At 38.3% G+C, this 19,898-nt stretch overlaps 1 protein-coding gene across 1 annotated transcript in view; it reads left to right on the top strand.

The window, feature by feature from the left end:
- MRPS9 (mitochondrial ribosomal protein S9) overlaps nt 1–19,898 on the top strand; it is a 46,723-nt gene that overhangs the window by 8,052 nt on the left and 18,773 nt on the right. The window contains exons 3-5 of the mRNA XM_029231798.1: nt 5,886–5,948; nt 6,037–6,067; nt 15,990–16,069. Coding sequence (XP_029087631.1) covers nt 5,886–5,948; nt 6,037–6,067; nt 15,990–16,069 — 174 coding nt within the window. The remainder of the gene's footprint in view (nt 1–5,885; nt 5,949–6,036; nt 6,068–15,989; nt 16,070–19,898) is intronic.

The following is a 19,898-nucleotide window of genomic DNA, read 5'->3' as shown; positions in this document are numbered from 1 at the left end:
TGATCAGGAAATTAGATAGTCTACAAAAGGGAATTTCCTAGATGAGAGAAACTTATTTTTAATCGTTATTTGAAAAGAAAAATACCACCACTTACTGAAAACCTCGTATGTATGTGCAAGATGCTGTCTGGGAGCCTGATATACATTTGCACATTTAATCTTCATAAAAACCTACAGAGTAGGTATTTATTGTTGAGGAAATCAAAGCTGTACACGGTGTTTCTGTATCCAAAGTCTGTTTTTTCCACACTTTCAAAGATTAAATTTTTTGGTAGCATTTTCTAAAATAAACTGCAGTCTCCCCAGCCTTACTTAGTAGAATATAGAGAGTATAATTTAACCTTTGAGAGCCTCAGGATGTTCCTGTTGAGAGTGGTTGTTAAACTGCGGAGCCCCGTAGTGTGTGTTTGTCGCTGTACTGAGTGGCCTGGCTCTGCCCTGTCTCCTTTCCTATCAAGGTGTCTGTCTTTGCCTCTTGCCGCTCCCTTTGCCTGCTGGCCTTCTGGCATAGCTAAGGTTGTTAGGCGTGTGGATTAAAACTAGGAGCCACTGGACTCTGCATGAGGAAATCATGAGTTTATAGTAGCTACTTCAGCTCTTCATAGGCCTTTTTCACTGATGTCTTGGTTTACAACTTTATTCCAGAAGGTTGAGCTTGAATAGAAATATGGCCTCTGGCCTCACTGAGTGAAGTGTATACAACTTATGTGTGAAAATTACACCTGGGTAATCTTTTATGCTAGTGCACCCTTAATTTAATACGCCTTTAAACAAGAGTACTGTTGTGGATTAGTGAAAGAAAAGGAAATGTGACAGGTAAACTTTACGGATAAAAATCATCCTGCTTGTCACTGTGGATATTTAAAGGTACATTATTCAGAAGGTTTTTTTATTATTAAAGCTACAGCGTTGTGTATCTGCTAGAAATTTTGTTTTGCAAAATGTTTAATGCTCATTGATGGCATTAAATTTATATGAAAAATATCCTTTTTAGTTGGTGAAATAGCAAATTAACTAAAAAGAAATTAGGTATAGATTTTCTCCATTTCAAAATAGTTTAGTTTTTGCCTAATTTCTTAAGTTACATTGAAAAGAAAGGAACCGCCTGCTGCTCTTTCTCTGTGAATCACTGTTGCTGCTGGTAACCCCCGGAAGATCTGATAGGAGGACACACAGGTCCCTCTGACAAGCAGTGCAGTGTATGTGTGTTTGGTGTCTTGCCGAAAGTACTCAGATGCATGCTGAATATTTTGAAAATAGATCTTAATGCCGTGTTTCTCAACTCCTGTGCCATAAATCTTTCCCAGGTGATTTCCAGATGTTGATCAGTGTGAAAAGGACTCTTGTCTGAGACAGTGTATGTTACTCCATGGAGGAGTCTGTCCGATGAACATTGAGCTGAACGGAGTTTGGAATTCAGTGTAAAGCAGTTATAGTTTGGTCAAAAGAAGAGTCTGTGTATATGGGAACTGTAAGAAATAGCCCCATAGTGTGTAACAGAGGTGGGCAGAAATGTTTTCCTCAAATCTTGACTGAAGGCTCAAGGCTGGCCAGTGGTCAGGGCCTTGGAATTCCATAGGCATTGTCACACACCGCTGTGCTGGAGTAGACGATCTGTGTCGTGTTGCTCACCCTTTTCATCCTCTCACGTGTACCATCAAAATTCTTTTTCTCAGAATCATGCTGTAAACACAGAAAGGTTGAGGACCACTGATATTTGCATTTTCCTTTTTGAATTAAGCTTATAAATTTTAAGTTGGAGACATTTCGGTTATATTAAATATTATGGATACAGAATAGCACTTGCATTTACTAATGTCTTTATTTGGGAATTAAAAGTTAAGTTCTGCATTACTCTAGAATTTCAGGAAAAAAGCCAGCAAATTGATATATAATACTGCTGAAGTCTACCAATTACTTTTTTTTTTTTTTTTTGGGGGGGTACGCGGGCCTCTCACCGTTGTGGCCTCTCCCGTTGCGGAGCACAGGCTCCGGACGCGCAGGCTCAGCGGCCATGGCTCACGGGCCCAGCCGCTCTGCGGCATGTGGGATCCTCCCGGACCGGGGCACGAACCCGCGTCCGCTGCATCGGCAGGCGGACTCTCAACCACTGCGCCTCCAGGGAAGCCCTACCAATCACTTTTTAATTGGTATTATAGACCTCCTTCCAAAACCTGAATGTTTTGTTCTCCAGAGTGCGAATATGCTGTGTGAAGTTTCTCTAATTGATTTGCTGTGCCCATTCCATTTGATGTATCATTTTTCACAATATTTCATAATTTGTGCTCACTTCTAATGAACAGAGTCGTTAGGACAGGCATGTCTAAGTACAACTGACAGCTAACATTAGGTGCCAGATGCAGTTTATAAAGCTGTGTAGAACTGTAGAGAACAGTTTAAATAAATTAGCACCTGTACATTAGTCTCACTTGCTGGTAATTTATAAGCGAATCAGTAGAGATGACATTTAGGTAAGTTATTGATCAAGTTAACAGCTGCAAACCCACTGCCCAGCTGGGATACCTAATTAAAAGAGATTGCATTCCTGACCCAGTGCTTCCTTCTCCTGGATTGAGTTTGCAATCCTTTTATACTTTGACATAAGCCTAAGAATATAGTTAAATACTTTGCCTTCATTTTAGGGAACACTTGAATTACCAGTATTCTAGTGAAAATCCAAAGATGTAAACAACATGTTTACAAATGAGAATTACTTTATTCGGTGACTTACTTGGATTAATTTTTTTCTTTAGTTTACATTCTTTTTTTTTAATCAGTACTTTTTTTGTTTCGGATTCAGGTAAACCATGCCATAGTCTAATAAATTTCTAAAGGGTTCTCTACTTGTCACTAAATGTATACTCCACTTTTTCTTTCCTCCCTGGCAGAAGCAAGGTTTTTTGTGTTATGTTTTTTTGTTTTTGTGACAACCAACCATTGAACCTAAGCCATACATATGTCTAACAATTTTTTCAAATGTGACATTACTTTAAAACACTTGAGAACTTTGCCAAGTTCAATTCCATACAAATTCCAGAACTTAACATAGGAAATATTAAGCTAGAGCTTACTGTAGGAAAATGCCCGTAAGTGTTTTCTATTCCTGTGGCTCAGATTTTCTTCTGAGTGAATGTAAAACTGAAAGATTAAGGCAGCAACAACCTTAAATCAGAGTAAGGCAAGGTTTAGTGTCTATTTCAGGTGTATGTTCATGGATATTGATGATGTTTGAATACCAGTGTGTTTACCTACAGGCCACATCCAAAGTCTGGTTCCTCAACTGAGAACAGGTTTCTTGAAACAAAGGCTAAGCCTGAAACAAATAAAAATGTTAGGCTAGTAATACTGTTTTAAAGCTTCTTGAACAATCATTAATTGAGTCCCAACTGATACATGTATTTTTGGGTTTTGTTTTTGTGAAAGGTTGGGTGTTTCTTAGTTTATTATTTTTTAAAATTAATTATTTATTTTTGGCTGCATTGGGTCTTCGTTGCTGTGCGCGGGCTTTCTCTGGTTGCGGTGAGCGGGGGCTACTCTTCGTTGTGGTGCGCGGGCTTCTCATTGCGGCGGCTTCTCGTTGCCGAGCACGGGCTCTAGGCATGAAGGCTTCAGTAGTTGTGGCACATGGGCTCAGTAGTTGTGGCTCTCAGGCTCAGTTGCTCTGCGGCATGTGGGATCTTCCTGGACCAGAGATCGAACCCGTGTCCCCTGCATTGGCAGGCGGATTCTTAACCACTGTGCCTGGTGTTTCTTAGTGTAAATAATAGTTTTTCATGTAGATTGTTCAGAAGTGAAAAAGTACTTATTTCAGTTAATTGTGACATTTCTGTTAATCTGTCTGATAAACTTGGTCCAAGTGGGCCAAACCACAATTCAGATGTGAATGCCAATTTTCCTCCAATTTTAAGATGCTCGAGAGGGTATAGGCCATTTCCTGCTGGTACATGTTCTCTGGTGCCTGGTAAGTGCCACACACATACAGGAATCCTAGAACCTAACAGTTGACAGGGAGGTTAACGCTAGCAGAGTCAGGTATTTCCTTCACCACCTTCCTCCAGTGGTTTTCTGGTTGACTTAACTTCACTTAGCGAAATATTTAAATTCTGCAATTTTTATCATTCTAATATAGATACTTCTGAATAACATATCAGATAACTGCTTTAAAAAAGACTGTGTTTATGTTTGCAAAAAGAAACCTCTGTATATTTTTTTCCTACTCCAGTATGTATTTTCTTACTTCTGTTTCTCTTTCTTACACCAGTGACCCCATTCTAAGTATATTTCTTTTGCATCTTGCTTTTCTCAGTCTTCTGTTCAGCTGTAGAGTAATTGATGGCATAGATGTACCTTCATTTATTCAACTAACCTCTTGTGTGTGATAATTTGGTTGTTTCTAGTATTGTGTTCTTATAAATCAGTTAACAGCCTATGCTGTGTTGTTTTATATTCGTGGGGGTGTATCTTCAGGGTAAATTTGTAGAAGTGGAATTGCTGTGGGAAACGTATATGTAGTCTTGTTAGATATTAGCAGACTGCCAACCCTGGAGGTTGTACACTCCCACCAGCAAGGCATCAGGGTGTTTCTGTAACCTTGCCAGCAGTATGCTGTGAAGCTTTCGAATTTTTGTTAGTCCTGTTAGATGAAAAGTGTTATCTCAATAGTTTTAATTGCTCCTTTTTTTTTAATTACTCCTTTTTTATTCTGAATATATTTGAGCCATATTTTTCTTTTCTTTAGTTGGTCATTTTTTTTTCTTTCCTTCTGAATTTTGGATGGTAGGTAAGAAGGACTTTCCCATGTCTAGGTTATAAAGGAGTTCATACATGTTGCCTTCTGGTACTCGTTTGGTTTCATTTTCCAGGTTTGGCTCTCTGACTCATTTGGAGTTACTCTGGTGTATGGTGTGAGGTTTGGATCAAGTTTTACCTTTTTTCAAATGGCAATCAGTTGTCTCAACATCACTTATTAAATAAAAAGTCCACCTTTTCTTCTTCAGAGAAGGAAGGGAGAGGAGTCCCTGGTTTTTCAAAAAGAAAAGAAAGTTCACAAAGTTAGCATTCTGATGTGTGAGCCAAGTTTTTTGTTGTTGTTGTTTTTGTTTTTAGTGTCAGTTTTATTGCCAGAAGGCTGAAGGAATGACGCTTGACCCAGAGACACAGCTGGGCTCCCTAATATAATTGAATATACCCCCAAATTATAGGCCCCTGCTTCCAGGAGCAGAACCTGGTCCAGCACATTTGCTGCGTGGAGAGGACAGGCCCTAAAAGAGCAGCACTGGGTCTGCAGGAGCTGCCGGGTCATTTAGAGCTCAGAGAGGGGCCACTGACTTTCCGCCTGCCAGTGCCCACAGACATGAAAACGTGTGGCCTCTGTGCTTATTTTTCCTTTTAATTGTGGGTGGGGTGGTGGGTGGGTGGGTGTAGGAGGAGGCTGTAGGGGCCTGCGCAAGTTGGGGGCAGTCCTGCTCGCAGAAGGTGAAGCGCCTTTGGACACGTGTGGGGGTGAGATTTGTCACAAGCACTGGGGTTGTTCCTGGCACGGACTTTGGGGAAAGGGCCAGGGATATTAAATGACCCGCCGAATAGGGAAAGTTGCCTACAGGGGAGCATCACATTCAGAATGTCAAGAGCGTCCCCACTGCAGAACAGACATTGAAGAGAACATGTTTGGAATTAATAACTAGTTTAACAGTTACAAATTTTTTTCTTTTGGGGAATGTATATGTGGTAATTTTATTATCCCATTTAGAAGATTACAAGGTGAGATAATGTATGTGAAACTCTTGGTTCGACATCTGGCACATGGTAAGCACTCAGTTACTATTAGTCATAACGTGAACTTGTTTTTATAACAATTGTTAATTAACCTTTGTGTGTATTTTCAGAGAGCGATTGCTTACCTTTTTCCCAGTGGTTTGTTTGAGAAGCGAGCCCGGCCAATAATGAAGGTAGTTACCTTCATTAATATTTTTACAAATTTCACTTAGGTTTATATCTTACAGCAATTACCTAATGCATTTTTAATTTATTTTACAGCATCCTGAAGAGATTTTTCCTAAACAAAGAGGTAAGTTTGTTCAAGAATAAAACAGATAGTTCTTTCTTTCCTACAGTGCCATGTTATATATCAGCAGCCACTCAGGTGTTATGGAGATGCCCTCCTATGTCATGGTAGTCGTGAAATAAGTCAGGAGTACTTTATAACTAATAATGAATGGAGTTTACAAACTGTTTCTTTTTAATTAAATAATATTAAAATTAGATCAGGTTAGAGTTTATGCCTATACTAATGTCAATTTATTTGCATTCTAATATGCCTTTTTGAAGAAGAGCTGGGTACAGATCTGCTGGAGACAAATTCAACTTTTTTTAGTATGAAAATTTAAAAATTTTCTTCAATTTGTAAGCATATTTTCACTGAATATAGATTCCCTCCCCTCTTTTTTGACTTTTATTACTTTATTGATGTGATTCTGTTGTCTCTTGCCTTGCGTTGTTCCTGATGAGCAGTTAGCCAACATTCTTAGCTGGCCCTCTGTTTTCTTTTAAGATTTTTCTCTTTACCTTTTAAATGTGTAAACTAAAATCTTGAAAACGTAGGACAAGCTTTAAGGTCACCAGAAAATAACATATTTACTATTTTCTAATTTACATTAGAAGCTTCTTGGATAAGCTTGGGGGGGTGCATTGTCAGTTACTTTAAAAAGTATTAAAGCCGGAAATCATTTCTTTAAAACACTCAAATATAAATTTATATTCATCAGTCTTTTGCTATAGCCCTAGAGGGTTTTTCTTCGAGGATGTATCTGTTCCTCCTCATTTCTTTTGCGTGCCTCTGCCCCTGAGATACATCATCAGAGGTTTTTAGTTTTGATTTCCTTACAGTGGAGTGAAGAACTTAAGCTTCCTAAGGAATCTGAGTGCAGAATATTTTTATATTTCTACCGATTTTCCCCTGACTACACAGAAGTTGAACAGACTTTTTTTTTTTAGTAACTTGCCTTTGAATCTTTCTAAAGCATTCAACTTCGTTTTGATAGAAGCATCAACTGTCTTTTCTGTTTCCACCCATGTTTCATCTGTTTATGGAATACTTGATTCATGTAATTACAGAAATAAGTACAATTCTAATAAACAGGTTTTGGGAATAAACACAGTTGACTCTTAGTAGGTGTGTAACTCAACAGCGAAAATGTGTGGATACATTGGAGGGTCACCTGCTGGCCACAGATGCTCAGTTTACAGGCAGCATTAGGGTGTTGCAGAGCTGAAAAATAGAGATTGGTGAGAGAGCAGATATTTTTATTAAAAATGTATTTGTTTTGCATTGATATTTTTGCTGAGTCACCTTTGTTCAAAGCTAGGCGTTCTGTCATTTTTCTCTACTTCTCTTTACATGATAATTTTTATTTTGAATCTTGTTATAAGTATTTTGAATCTTTTAATAAATATTCTGTCTTTTGTATTTTCTGAATTCTTAGATGTGGTTGATAATAAACTATGACATCAATTCAATTAATAGCTTCTGGGAAGATGATAGATGAAGGCTATATTAAAGGTACACATCAAATTTAAAGATGCAGTTCAGTTTTCTAGAAATAAAACTATGCACAAGGCACAGTAACTTACACTTAGTGGCTTTTCTGTAAATGTTTGTAATGATAGTGATTTTTTTGCCCTTTTTTTAGTGGGAAAAAAAAATTACTTTTTTTCCCCCCATTTTTCAACCTCTCAGTCTCCTCACTTATGTCTCTTCCTCTCTTTGTTCTGTATATCTCTACTAGTTGCATCTGTTCTTCTATATCTGCCCCTCTGAGACTGGTTCTTTCTTTCAGATCATACCAGCTTCTGAATATTAGAAAGTTGTTACTACTATCAGCTGGAATGTAAAAACTGAAATGTCCGTGTGTCCCTGCAAAATGCCTGTGTGTTATTTTGGAAATATGTCAGTGTTGATAGGCTTTTCTTACAATTCAGTGAAGTATATTTAACTGTGTTTAAACAGTATGCCTTTAGAATCAGCAGAGTACTTTTTGTCATCTACCTACCAATTTTGCTGTACTTTGTAAATAGGACAAATTGATTTTTTATGTTAAAAAAATCAGTGAACTTTAGATTTGAATAGATTATGGCACTTGTAATGTGCTGCCACTTCCCATATTAAAAGATGGAAGCTTCCAGATTGAGTTAAGATAAAAAAGCTGCTCTACTTTTTAAAGTAAGTGATAAAAATATTGGGAAAAACAAAGATATGTACCCGGTTGATGACAGAAGCAAGGAGTAGCACCTAATGCCAGACAGAATGGAATTCAGGGAGGTTCGGGAATGGTTCAGTGAGACAAGAATGTTAATCTATATCGATAAAACCTAATATCCATTAAGTGGATTTGACGACCATGAACCTTTTTGCACCAAGCATTTAGCGTTGAAATGTTTAAAGCAAAAGCTGTTAACTAAGGCTGTAAAGAATTTGAATAACACAGCATGGTTTTATAGTTACAGTTACAAGTACAAAGAATACATTTTCTATGAGGATGCCAATGGAATATTAATAGAATATGATGTAATAGGTTGTAGAGAAAACCTAACAAATTATAAAAATAGAAATTTTGTAGATTAGATATTCTGAATTAAAATTGATAGAACCATAAAACTTTTGGGTTAAAGAGAAATCAAAATTGAGATTTTAGACTATTTAGAAGTATATGACAGTTCATATTAAGCCCTATGGGATACGGACACTGTTTTATGCAGAGGCAAACATATATTTATTAGTTATTAAGAAAGACTAGAAATAAATGAACTGTTCAGTATTCAGTTCAAGAAGGCAGAAAAGGGCTTCCCTGGTGGCGCAGTGGTTGAGAGTCCGCCTGCCGATGCAGGGGATGTGGGTTCGTGCCCCGGTCCGTGAAGATGCCACATGCCGCAGAGCGGCTGGGCCTGTGAGCCATGGCCACTGAGCCTGCGCGTCTGGAGCCTGTGCTCCGCAACGGGAGGGGCCACAACAGTGAGAGGCCTGCGTACCGCAAAAAAAAAAAAAAAGGCAGGAAAAGAATGAAATGGATGAATGAAGTAAAGATTTTTAAAAGAAGGGGTAGGACAATAAAACCAACTAACTCTTTGAAAAAGCCAGTGGAATTGATCAAATTCTAGCAAGTCTGGTTAATGGAAAAAGAGAGAAAACATGAGAGGACAACGTTAATAATTTTACATAATAATATTCAGAGGATATTTAAAAGTGTAAGATTGTTATGGGTAACTTGATTCTTATTAATCTGAAAAATATCCTAAATAATATAGTAACTAGTATTTATTAAAACTTAGAGCAGGCCAGGCACAGTTCTCAGTACTTTGCATGCATTAACTCATAATCTTCCCAGCAGTTTTCATAAGTAGATAATATTGTTTTCCCCATTTTTCAGATGTGTTGGGTAAACTTACCCAGGGCACATAGCTGGGAAGTGGCCGAGGCAGAGGACGTAGGTGGGCCCAGGCAGTTGTGGATCCAGAGTGTAGCTCAAACCCCACTCACACAGTTTAAAGAAAAACAGCATTCCCAAAATTGTCTTAATTAGGAAATGCTGGTTAGACTAAAAGCTGGAGAAGTCAAAGGTAATCAAAGACCTAACCAAAGAGGCACACAGCCCAGAAAGTTTTGTCGGTGAGGTCTGTCATACCTTGAAAAAGTTTCTAACTTTTATATTATGTGAACTGCTGCAGAGCAGAAAAAGGATAACATAAACTTCTAAGCTCACCTTAAAGAAACCTACACTGTATTTTTACTAAATTAAATGATAGCAAACCCAATACAGCATTATAGAGAATAGGATGTCTGCCCCCCACACCCCAGGAATATAAGGGTGGTTTAACATTAGGAATTTATTAATGTAGTCCTCTGTGTTAACTGAGTCAGGGAAAAAATATTTCCGAAGATGAATAAAAAGTTATTTAACAAAATTCAGCATTTATTTTTTGGTTAAAAACTCTTAAACTAGAAATAGAAAGAAATTTTCTTAGTTTGAGAAAGACTATCATGAGTAACAAACACATCAGATTAAAAAGCATATCATTGGATTCCTTTACATTAAGTTCAGGAATAAGACAAGTATGCCTACACTTGCCTCTGGTACTCATTTTTATTTTGAAAGTCTTAACCAGTATGATTTAAAAAGGCAAGAAATTAGGAATAAATCACTTAATATGCACAGGTGTTATGAGTGCCCACTTAGAAAATACAAAACTAAAAACTATATAAGCATTACAGTAGAATATCATTATTTGGATATCTGAATACAGGAAACATTCAAACTGAATTGTTCTGAAATTTGTTAAAATGATACTCTTTTATAAAAACATGCCAGAGTATAGGTGAAGCTGAAATGCTAGTCATGGAGAGATCCTGTGAGCCTCCTGCCAGCTGATGACAGCATGGTGGCCAAATCCATACAAAGAAATCAGTGTGGCGTGGAGTGTACTGATGACCTCAGTAACATGATGGTCTCCTCGGTTACAAACGAATTGTGATCTTTCTCTGCCTTTATGTATTTTGGTGGACAAGAACTGTTTTAAAAACATTGAATTTCAAGTATACAAATATATACCTACATACACGCATACATACTTGTGGTTTTTTAACATTTTCTATTGTGCACTTCTTGCTCGTCTTTGTTTTAGTTTTAAGTCTACAATTAGCTTATTAAATACTGTCCATAACTCCTTCTGCTAAGGTCTCCCTGGTCATCTCTTGGTTGAATGGAGTTCATTTTCTAGTAGATTCTTCAAAAAGGGCTCATAGATATAAATTCCCTGAGTTCTTATGTTTTTAAAATTGTTTTTTTATAGCCTTGATACTTGAAGGACAGCATGGCTGGAAGGGGAAAATCTTTGGTTCATACTTTCTTTTCTTGAGTTTCTTGAAAATGCTGCTCCATCGTTGCCTTGCCTTGTCTGTAGTTTTTGAGAAGTTTCGTGCTAGTCTGGTTATCTTTCCCCCTGGTGATCCTAAAGATTCTTAATCTAAACCTATCTAGTAGCTTTATGAAAATATGGCATCTAGTTGATTATTGAGGGTTAGATTACAGTGGTGACAATGAGCTCTTTAAATAGGTAGGTTCAAGTCTTTACATCCAGAAATAGTTTTTTTTAAGTTATGAATATTAGTTCTGTTCCACTGTTTGTTTTTGTTCCTTGGGACTCCAATTATATAAATGTTATTCCCTCCTTGATTGTCTTCCAAGTCAATCACCATCTCTCTGACTCTTAACTTCTTTATGTCATTTTCATTTTTTTTGGTTGTTTCCCTACTTTTTTTTTAAAATGTCCTTTATTATGTTTTCAGGCTGTTCTTTTTTGGGTTACTTATAAGTTAGTCTACGTTTCTGATTCTTCCAACTTTTTCTGTTTCTCCCCTGAATTTAATCAAGTTCTTTCGTTTCTTTGGGCTTTTTGTCCATTTGTTCTCAGTTTTGAACTTTTGATTCAGAGTGTTCTCCATAATCTCCAAATGGTTGTTTGAGGATATTTAATTCAGTTTGGAGTGTTGTATTTCAGTTTCCTTCTGTTCTGCCATTGGTTTTGGTGAGGATGAATTTTCATCAGTGATACATTTGGATTATTCTCATTTTCTGTTTTAAATTTGTGGCAACCTTTAAAAAAAATTGGTGGAAACATGCTTCTGCATTTCTGTGGACAGAAATCTCCTATTTCTTAATCCACTTAATGGAATATTAAAAAATAGATTGTATCCAGAAGATGACAGAGTTGGGTCACGACTTAAAAGTACGTTATGATTTTGGAATTAAGAGATTGAAACTCTAGAATGGAATCAGATAAAGTGGCCAGTTGAAAGATAATCATACAACTATCAATATTTTTAAGTAACAAATATTATGCCCTTAAGTCACAAACAAAGAGGACAAAGATCAATAAATTTTCTATTTCAAAATGTGAAACTTCTCCCTGAAGAAAAAAGATACAGTAAATTTAAAAAACAAACAACAGACTGGAGAAAATTTGAAACACAAAAGAGGTCTAATGTCTGGAATAAATTATTGTTAAAATTAACAAGGAAAACAGCCTCATAGAAAAATGGGCAAAAGGGAAAGAAGGTAATTCATAAATGAAGAAAATAAAAGTAGCCAGTAAACACTGGAAAATATTAGATCAGAAATAATGTCTGTCAGTTAAGGATAAGAGATCATAATCACTCATCAGACTGGAAATTGCGAATAGCCTGTGTCAGCAAAAAATCAGAAGCAATTTAAATGTTCATCAGTAGTGTAGCTAGATGAACTGTTGGAGAATCATACTATGGAATAGTATGATACTTACACAAGAAGTAGACAATGTGAATAGGCCTGTACCTATTAAAGAAACTGAATCAGCAATTAATAACCTAGAAGGCTTGGGTTTCACCATAGCTTTTTAGATAAAACACCAAAGTCATGATCCATGAAAGAAAGAGTTGATAAGCTGGATTTCATTAAAATTAAAATTTTCTGCTCTGTGAAAGATGTGGTCAAGAAAATGAAAAGACAAGCCACAGGATGGTAGAAAAATACTTGGAAAAGACATATCTGATAAAGGACTGTTATCCAAAATATACAAAGAACTCTTAGAAGTCAACAATAAGAAAACAAGCACCCGATTTAAAAATGAGCTAAAGACTTTAACAGACACATCACCAGAGAACATACGCAGATGAAAAATAAGCCTTTGAAAAGATGCTCCATGGAAATAGAAATTAAAGCAACAATGAGATACCACTACACACCCATTAGAATGGCCAGAATCCAGAACCCTGGCAACAGCAAATGCCGGTGGGGTGTGGAGCAGCAGGAGCCCCTGTTCTTACCGATAGGGGCTCGGGGGGTGGCACAGCCGCTCTGGGGGTGGCTTGCTGGTTTCTTACAAAATGAAACCTACTCTTTCCGTATGATCCCGCAGTTTGGTATTTGCTTCTTGGCATTTACCCAGGTAAGTTGAAAACTTACGTCCCCGCAGAAACCTGCACGCAGTTGTTTATTAGCAGCTTTATTCAGAATTGCCAAAAGGAAAGTAACCAAGATGTCCTTCAGTTGGTGAATGGATAATTAAGCTGTGGTCCATCCGGATAATGGAGTATTGTCGAGCACTAAAAAGAAGGGTGCTGTCACACCCTGAAAAGGCATGGAGGAAACTTAAATGCATATTACTAAGTGAAGGAAGCCAACCTGGAAAGGCTACACACTGCATGATCCCAATTCTGTGACATTCTGGAAAAGGCAGAACTATGGAACCGGTGAAAAGGTCAGTGGTTGCCAGGGGTCGTGGGGGAGGGAGGAAGGAATAGGCAGAGCTCAGGCTTTTTAGAGCAGTGGATAAATGTTATTATACATCTGTACAAACACATACAGTGCCCACAGGAGTGAGCCCTAATGTAAACTATGGACTTTGGGTGATTATGATGTGTCGGTGTAGGTTCATCTGGTGGGGATGTTGATAATGGGGGTGATAGAGGTATGCGGGAAATCTCTGCACCTTCCTCTCAATTTTGCTGTGAACCTAAAACTGCTCTAAAAATAAAGTCTATTTTTTTTAAAAAAGTGTATTGTGTAATTAAAGTTGATTTTACAGAAAACAGATAACTGAGGGGACAGTATCAAGAGCAACAGAAACTAAAATGCAAATGAAACTCCAAAAGTATGTAAGGAATTTATATAGAAAACTGTAAAACTTAAAAGATCATAAGTGTTAATCTGAATAGCTGGAAAAAAGATTTCACTTTCATGTAAGGAAAGATAATATTGCAGAGTTGCTACTTTAAAAATTATTAATAAATTTAATATAATTTCAAAGTCCTGATAGGACTTTTGGAAAAAACTTTTGAAGTTTGTTTTGAAAGAGTAAATGTACAAGAAGCAGCGAGAAATTTTTAAAAGAAATAAGAGTAATGAAAGAAGTTACCCTACCAAGTATCAAAATGCAGCAAAAAACTGATTTTAATTAAATGGTGGTAATGGTGCAAACAGACAGACCAGTGGACCAGATCATTCACAATCAGCATATGTTTGTTTTTGCCATATTTTGTGAATTCTAAGACACAGTTTTTCAGATTTTAACACCTTTACCAAACAGGATTCATTTTACAATTGATGTAAACTATATTGCATACCATTTGCTTTTTTTCTTTCTTTCTTTGTGTAAGATATGTGATGGAGTATCTTAAAGTCCGTGACATCTTAGATTGAATGAAATTATATATACACACGTATACACACACACACACACACGTAAGTGCATATTATAAAATCATGTACACACGTATTCACACACATGGAATGAGACCCAACTCCAAAATCCCTCCAAGCTTTTCAGTAGAGGCTTATCTGCAACCATGATATTTGTCTTTCTTGATCACTCTCTGACGACTTTCACAATATACTGAAAATTGCATAGTAGGGTTATAAATACTGGAAAATATACAAGATTTCATGAAGTCTTTGAAAGTGGTGTTGGAGAACCATTTAATTCATCAGTAAGCCATTGGCGAATAAGAATGTGTTTTTATTTTTCAAGCCAAGCACTGTATCTAGACATTTTTCACCATTCGTTATGAAATTTTGGTCTTCATTTTAAATGTATGCACTTAAAGTGTTCTGTGTGTAATCCAGTTACCCCAGAAGAGGAAGATACCCTACATATTGTACAGGTAATGTTTTAAAAGAAAAGAGTGTATTATTCAAAAAACTGTAATGGAGTAATGACTCTCTTTGTTGGACAAAATAATGCGTGTTTGGATTTCTGCCTCACAGACATAAATTTCAGATTGATTAAATTTCTGATCATGAAAACATACAAAAATTCCAGAAGCAAATATGGGAAAATAGTTTTTAGAAAGCCCAAAGTCTTAAAGCAGGTTTTCTCAATGGGGGTGATATTGCCCCCAAGGGGGTGTAAATTGGTTCACAGGAGGTGAAAAAATCTTAGCTATTACAATGTTTGTGGCCCTCCAGAGGGCCACAGTATATACATCAGCGGATATGCAGTGTATCTGCGGTATTAAGATTTCATGGGGAGGCAGGCAATTAGGGAGAAAAGTGTCTGAAAAGGTGCCTTAGTAGGAATGATAATGAAAAAACAGTTGAGAAGCACTGCCATAGAGGAAAAGTGGCAGAGTCTACTGTACACATACACTTTAAACGTCTTGAGTATGAAAGATGCCACAAACAAAATTTAAAGGCAAGTGACAGACTGGGAGAAAAGAGTTTACAACTCATGTAATAGAGGAGTGTAGCCTTCGTGTTTGGAGTTCTCACACATTGTTGACAGAGAAACAGCTCAGTACAGATACGGGAAGAGGACGTGGAGTTGGTGTTTGCTTTATTTACTGCAGCAGCTCCGTTTCCCAGTTTGTTGGGTGGTTATTAGATGTGAACGACCATCTGTATTTCAAAAGGAATTACACAAAACATCTTTGTGGGGCCCCTTCTGTTTTAAACGTTTCAAACTCTCGGAGGTGTCTCACCACAGAGTTGAAACATAACTGGGCACGGAAAAATCCATTTTGTTTTTTTCTTTCTTATAGTATTCCTGTCTCTAATTTCCTAACTATATTACATAATTGACTTTATCAGTTTTCCTTTTTAAGAATATGGGAGTGTGTTGTATTTACAGCCAAACATAAATTTTTTTGTTCTAGCAAGATGACTTTGGTATTTTGTGTGTTTATTTAAAACATATTACAGAAATTCTCATGGTGAAATATTTAGGAATGTTTTATCAAATATAAACTTTGTATTAATGGGTATGAAATATTAAATATCCTAAATATTTACATGCTAAACCTGCCAAACTAAATTCTAAATATTCATGCTATTTTGTTATTTTAAAAGTTAATCAGAATTAAAAATGTGTCTTATTGCAGAATTATGAATTGCAGTTAAATACAAGCTATTTGATCTCTGTATATTTTTATTTTTGTTTATTTGTTTTCATTTGGTTTTTATTAGCAATCCAGTGGGGAGAAGATGGCCGCCCATTTCATTTTCTCTTTTATACTGGCAGACAGTCATATTATTCATTAATGCACGTAAGTATATTACATTTATGGTAAATAATATGAACTGTAAGCCAAGTAACTAATGATAGCAGAGATCTCCCTCAGCCTCAGAATTTACCTAGTGTGTTTCATAATGGACAAAAAATAAGACTTCCAGAGACAAGACAGTATGTTGAAAGGCTTTATATTTTATTAATTCATTTTTGCTAAAGGTAAGCATTAGAGAATTTATGTCAGAATGGTTTGTCCTTAAAATGCTTTTACTTCCAAACTGAGGTCATATTGGTAGATAGATGCTCAGCTCAGTATCAGTGCGTGCGTGTGCGTCAAGGCGGGACCTGAATCAGGAAAGGGGCTGTCAGGGCGATGGGGTGCTCACCTTGGGGGAGAGGCAAGTCCTTCTCTCTACCCTTTAGTTATTCCTATACGATTTTTGCTTTTCATAGGTCAGTGTAGTGTATGAGTCTAGAATTTGGGCTCAAAAGGCCTAGGAAGTGATTTTATTACTTGTTGCCTTCCAACTGCGTTTGCGTGTACTGGGAACAGGTTTTATTTTCTTTCAGAGCCGTAAGTTGGTTGACGGTGCGCGCGCACTGGGGAGTTCCCTACAGTTACCATGACGAGGCTGGATGCTGATGCCCAGTTTTAAACAACAGAACCCACTTTATTTTTAGAACGTGGTGTCAAGTTTTATTTTATTCATATATGAGTTTTACAAGTTACAGAAATTGTCCATGGGCCTTCCATCCGCAGTCAGCTCTCGGGTGGCTTGGCTCGCATGCACACATGTACTCTGTCGAGCTGGCTGGTGTTTATTTGTGCTCCGCAAACCCAAAGGACAAAATCCCCACTTGTCAGGTACATTTATTTCTCGGGGGAAAAAAAAGAAAACCTTCTTTTCACTTTTTGTTGACCTTGGGCAAATGAGCTTCTTGCCCTGGCAGAAATGAAATGAATGATGGATGCGGAGAGTGTCTTTGCTGAGTAATGGAGCTGGGCTTCTGCTCTCCGCCCAGGCTCTGCGTACAGCCCGAGGCTGCCCAGGGACCCCTGCTGCTCATTTAAATAGGTATGTCAAATCTGCCTCACGACGCCGCTGGTTTGATCTGTGGTAATATTTGTGAAGGTTCCATATGGACTCGAGCCCCCTGCAGTGCTGAGAAATAATGTACAACGCTTCATGGTGCAGACGCAAATTTCCCCTGAAAAGGGATGCAGCGCTGCGTTTTAGCTGTCGGAGGGGATGATGGAGCTGGCACGCTAGGCCTGTCAACTTGTTACACGGATGGGTTGCACGCAGCGAAGCTGTGGAAAATCTGTGCCTTTTAACTTTTCTACTTAATCACGGTTGTAGCATTGCCTTTAGACTGTATGCTACATTAATTCTCTTCCTGCCTTCTGCCTTTCATCCCAAGTTTCACGGAAAAAAGTAAAGCATGCGGGTCTTGTAGAGGAGCCTTATCAAACAGCTGTCACCTGACAAGCCATTTGCATTTGTTTTGGCTGAAACTGAGCAACCCAAGGGCAAGATATTTTGTTGCATTCCATCATAATGAAGAAATTACACATTGTATAAGAGGCCTAACTTTATTTATGAGTTTTAAAAGGGGTTGCTCAAGAAATTGGTCAGTTTCTCAGTGGATAAAATACTACCCTACTCTCGACTAGAATGTCAAATTACATCCAGTTTATAAAGTCTTCCTTTTGCATCATATAGTTGCTTTGCATATAGGAGAGTTCTTTGGGCTTCTGTGTGTTAGTTAAATTGAGTAATTTAGGTCTGTCCATTTGTTGCGTAGTTTGACCCCCAAACACTGTGGGTTTGGTATTTGTTTTATTGTTCATCAGAACAGTTTACACATGTAAATTACAGATATTTTGGTTTAACTTGAGCGTGTTAATTCAGGTAATTAATAAACCCTTGTATTTTCAAAAATGCATCTTACGGAACTTTAAAGTAATTACATGTATGGAAAAAGGATAAATGTTTTCCTAAATATATACCAATCACTTGAGCCTCACGTACGGCTGACGTTATTACTCACAGCTGTGGTCATTGCCTGGATGATGCAGGTCAGCGTCATGCTAGGTGCTGTTTGTTACTCTGAAATAGTATGTGACTAAATATTCACTCTTCAGCTCACAAGAGTGGTTTCGTAGTGAATCAGGAATCGCATATAAAATAAGACGGTAAAACTTGAAACTGCTGCACATGTTGGCTCCCTCCTTTGTTCTGCCCTCTCTCGGTGCGCGGAAGGGTCCGTTCCATTCTGTGGGAGGGTGATCCCCCCGCCGCCATCCCACCGTAGCAAGGGAGCCAGCCCCGCAAAGACTGTGGCAGGTGGGCGGGAAGTGAATCATTATTGCTACCATTTCGTTTTGTTGATGCAGTTTCTTCCCATGTGACAGGGTGAAAGACACTAAGGCAAACTCTGTTCTCCATGCCCTGGACCGGCTGTGATTGTGTGAGCTGTGGCCGTCACGGCCATGTTTTTTGTCAGAAAAGCACAGCTCTGAGCATGTTTGCAGTTCTGCCCGGAGGTCTTTGTGATGTCCCTTAACCTTTTTTATCTTCGGTAATAACATCAAAGCTGCTTTTTAGTATTTGGTCACTGCTTGCATGTTAACGTTGTATATTACATTATAGCAGCAAATAAAAGATGGGCCTGATGCAGCTTCCAGTTAAGGGTAATGTGTAATGCTTAAGTGAACGCTGTTTCCAGTTAACCCGTAGTTAGTCCATCCAGTTGTTTTTGTGGAGAAGTAGGAGGATTTTGAGGGAAGAGGCGGTTGAGAAGAAAGAAGCGGCTCATTGTTCCCGCCCAGAAGTGAAGCTGTTGGGAAAGCACAAGGTGAAGGGAAACTTGCCGATCCATGGGGGCTGGGGTCGCAGACTTTGTGAGTGTGTTACATTCTAAGGGCTCATCATCAGGTTGGCTGGAATTCCCACCTTCCTGTGGCCACAACCATACACCTGTCTTCAGGTTCCTGGGAAGGTCCATAAAAACCACTTATTTTACAAAATAGCGAATAGGGTGTACATACGTAATGAATGAAGTATGAAACAGTACTAATAAGTAAATTCTTAAACAGTGAAAGGTAGTTTAAGAAGAAATAAGGGTCGTACAGAGTTTCTCAGAGGACCGTTGAGGACTGAGGGGGCTCCAGGCTGGATGGCCCTGCTCATCCATCTTTTTTACCCCAAATGGATGACTTTCCATCTCCTTAATAGCCACGTAACCAGTGGAACTTGTGTACTTCTCAGACGTGATTTAGAGTTTCAGCGTAGCGTTTTGGGAGCAGAAAGAAGAAAGAGAGAGTAAAAGGAGTTTCCAGAAACAACTGAACCGAGATGTAAAGGAGAGGGAAGACTTTCTAGAGGATGTGTGCGTCTGAAGTGGAGCAGGTGCTGCACCAGAGAAAGCTGAGCTGCATGTCCGGGGGTGGGGGAGGAAGCCTGCCTGCGCAGCTAAGGATAGGGCGATGGCTGTGCCCTTGGGTCCCAGCTGCCCCAGGCACCCCTGCCCGCCGCAGCTGGAGCTGCCCAGGCGACCGGGCGGGGCGGGCAGGCAAAGGGGCTGCATTCATGAACGGGGCGGTCACAACCTGGGCAGTTGTGCAGGTCCTTTAATCCTAAGACAAATGTTAATTCCCGTTCACTCCTATCAACACCTAGGTTTCTGAATATCTTGAAACTCACTAAAAGTGAGTTGAAAATTATTTTAAACTCGTTGTGGGAGGTGATTATTTGACTCTGAAGTGGGAATCCTTTTGTAAAATACGATTCATTAAGACAGGGCATGGCTGTAATATAGCCTTTCCCAAAGTGCTTTCTGAGGAACCCTGGTTATGAAAGCTT

This window comes from Monodon monoceros, unplaced genomic scaffold (assembly GCF_005190385.1).
Source record: "Monodon monoceros isolate NGI ecotype Baffin Bay Population unplaced genomic scaffold, NGI_Narwhal_1 Super_Scaffold_19, whole genome shotgun sequence".
Classification (NCBI taxonomy): Eukaryota; Metazoa; Chordata; class Mammalia; order Artiodactyla; family Monodontidae; genus Monodon; species Monodon monoceros.
Note: the sequence above shows the minus strand (reverse complement) of the source record. Positions and strands in the feature narration are given on the sequence as shown.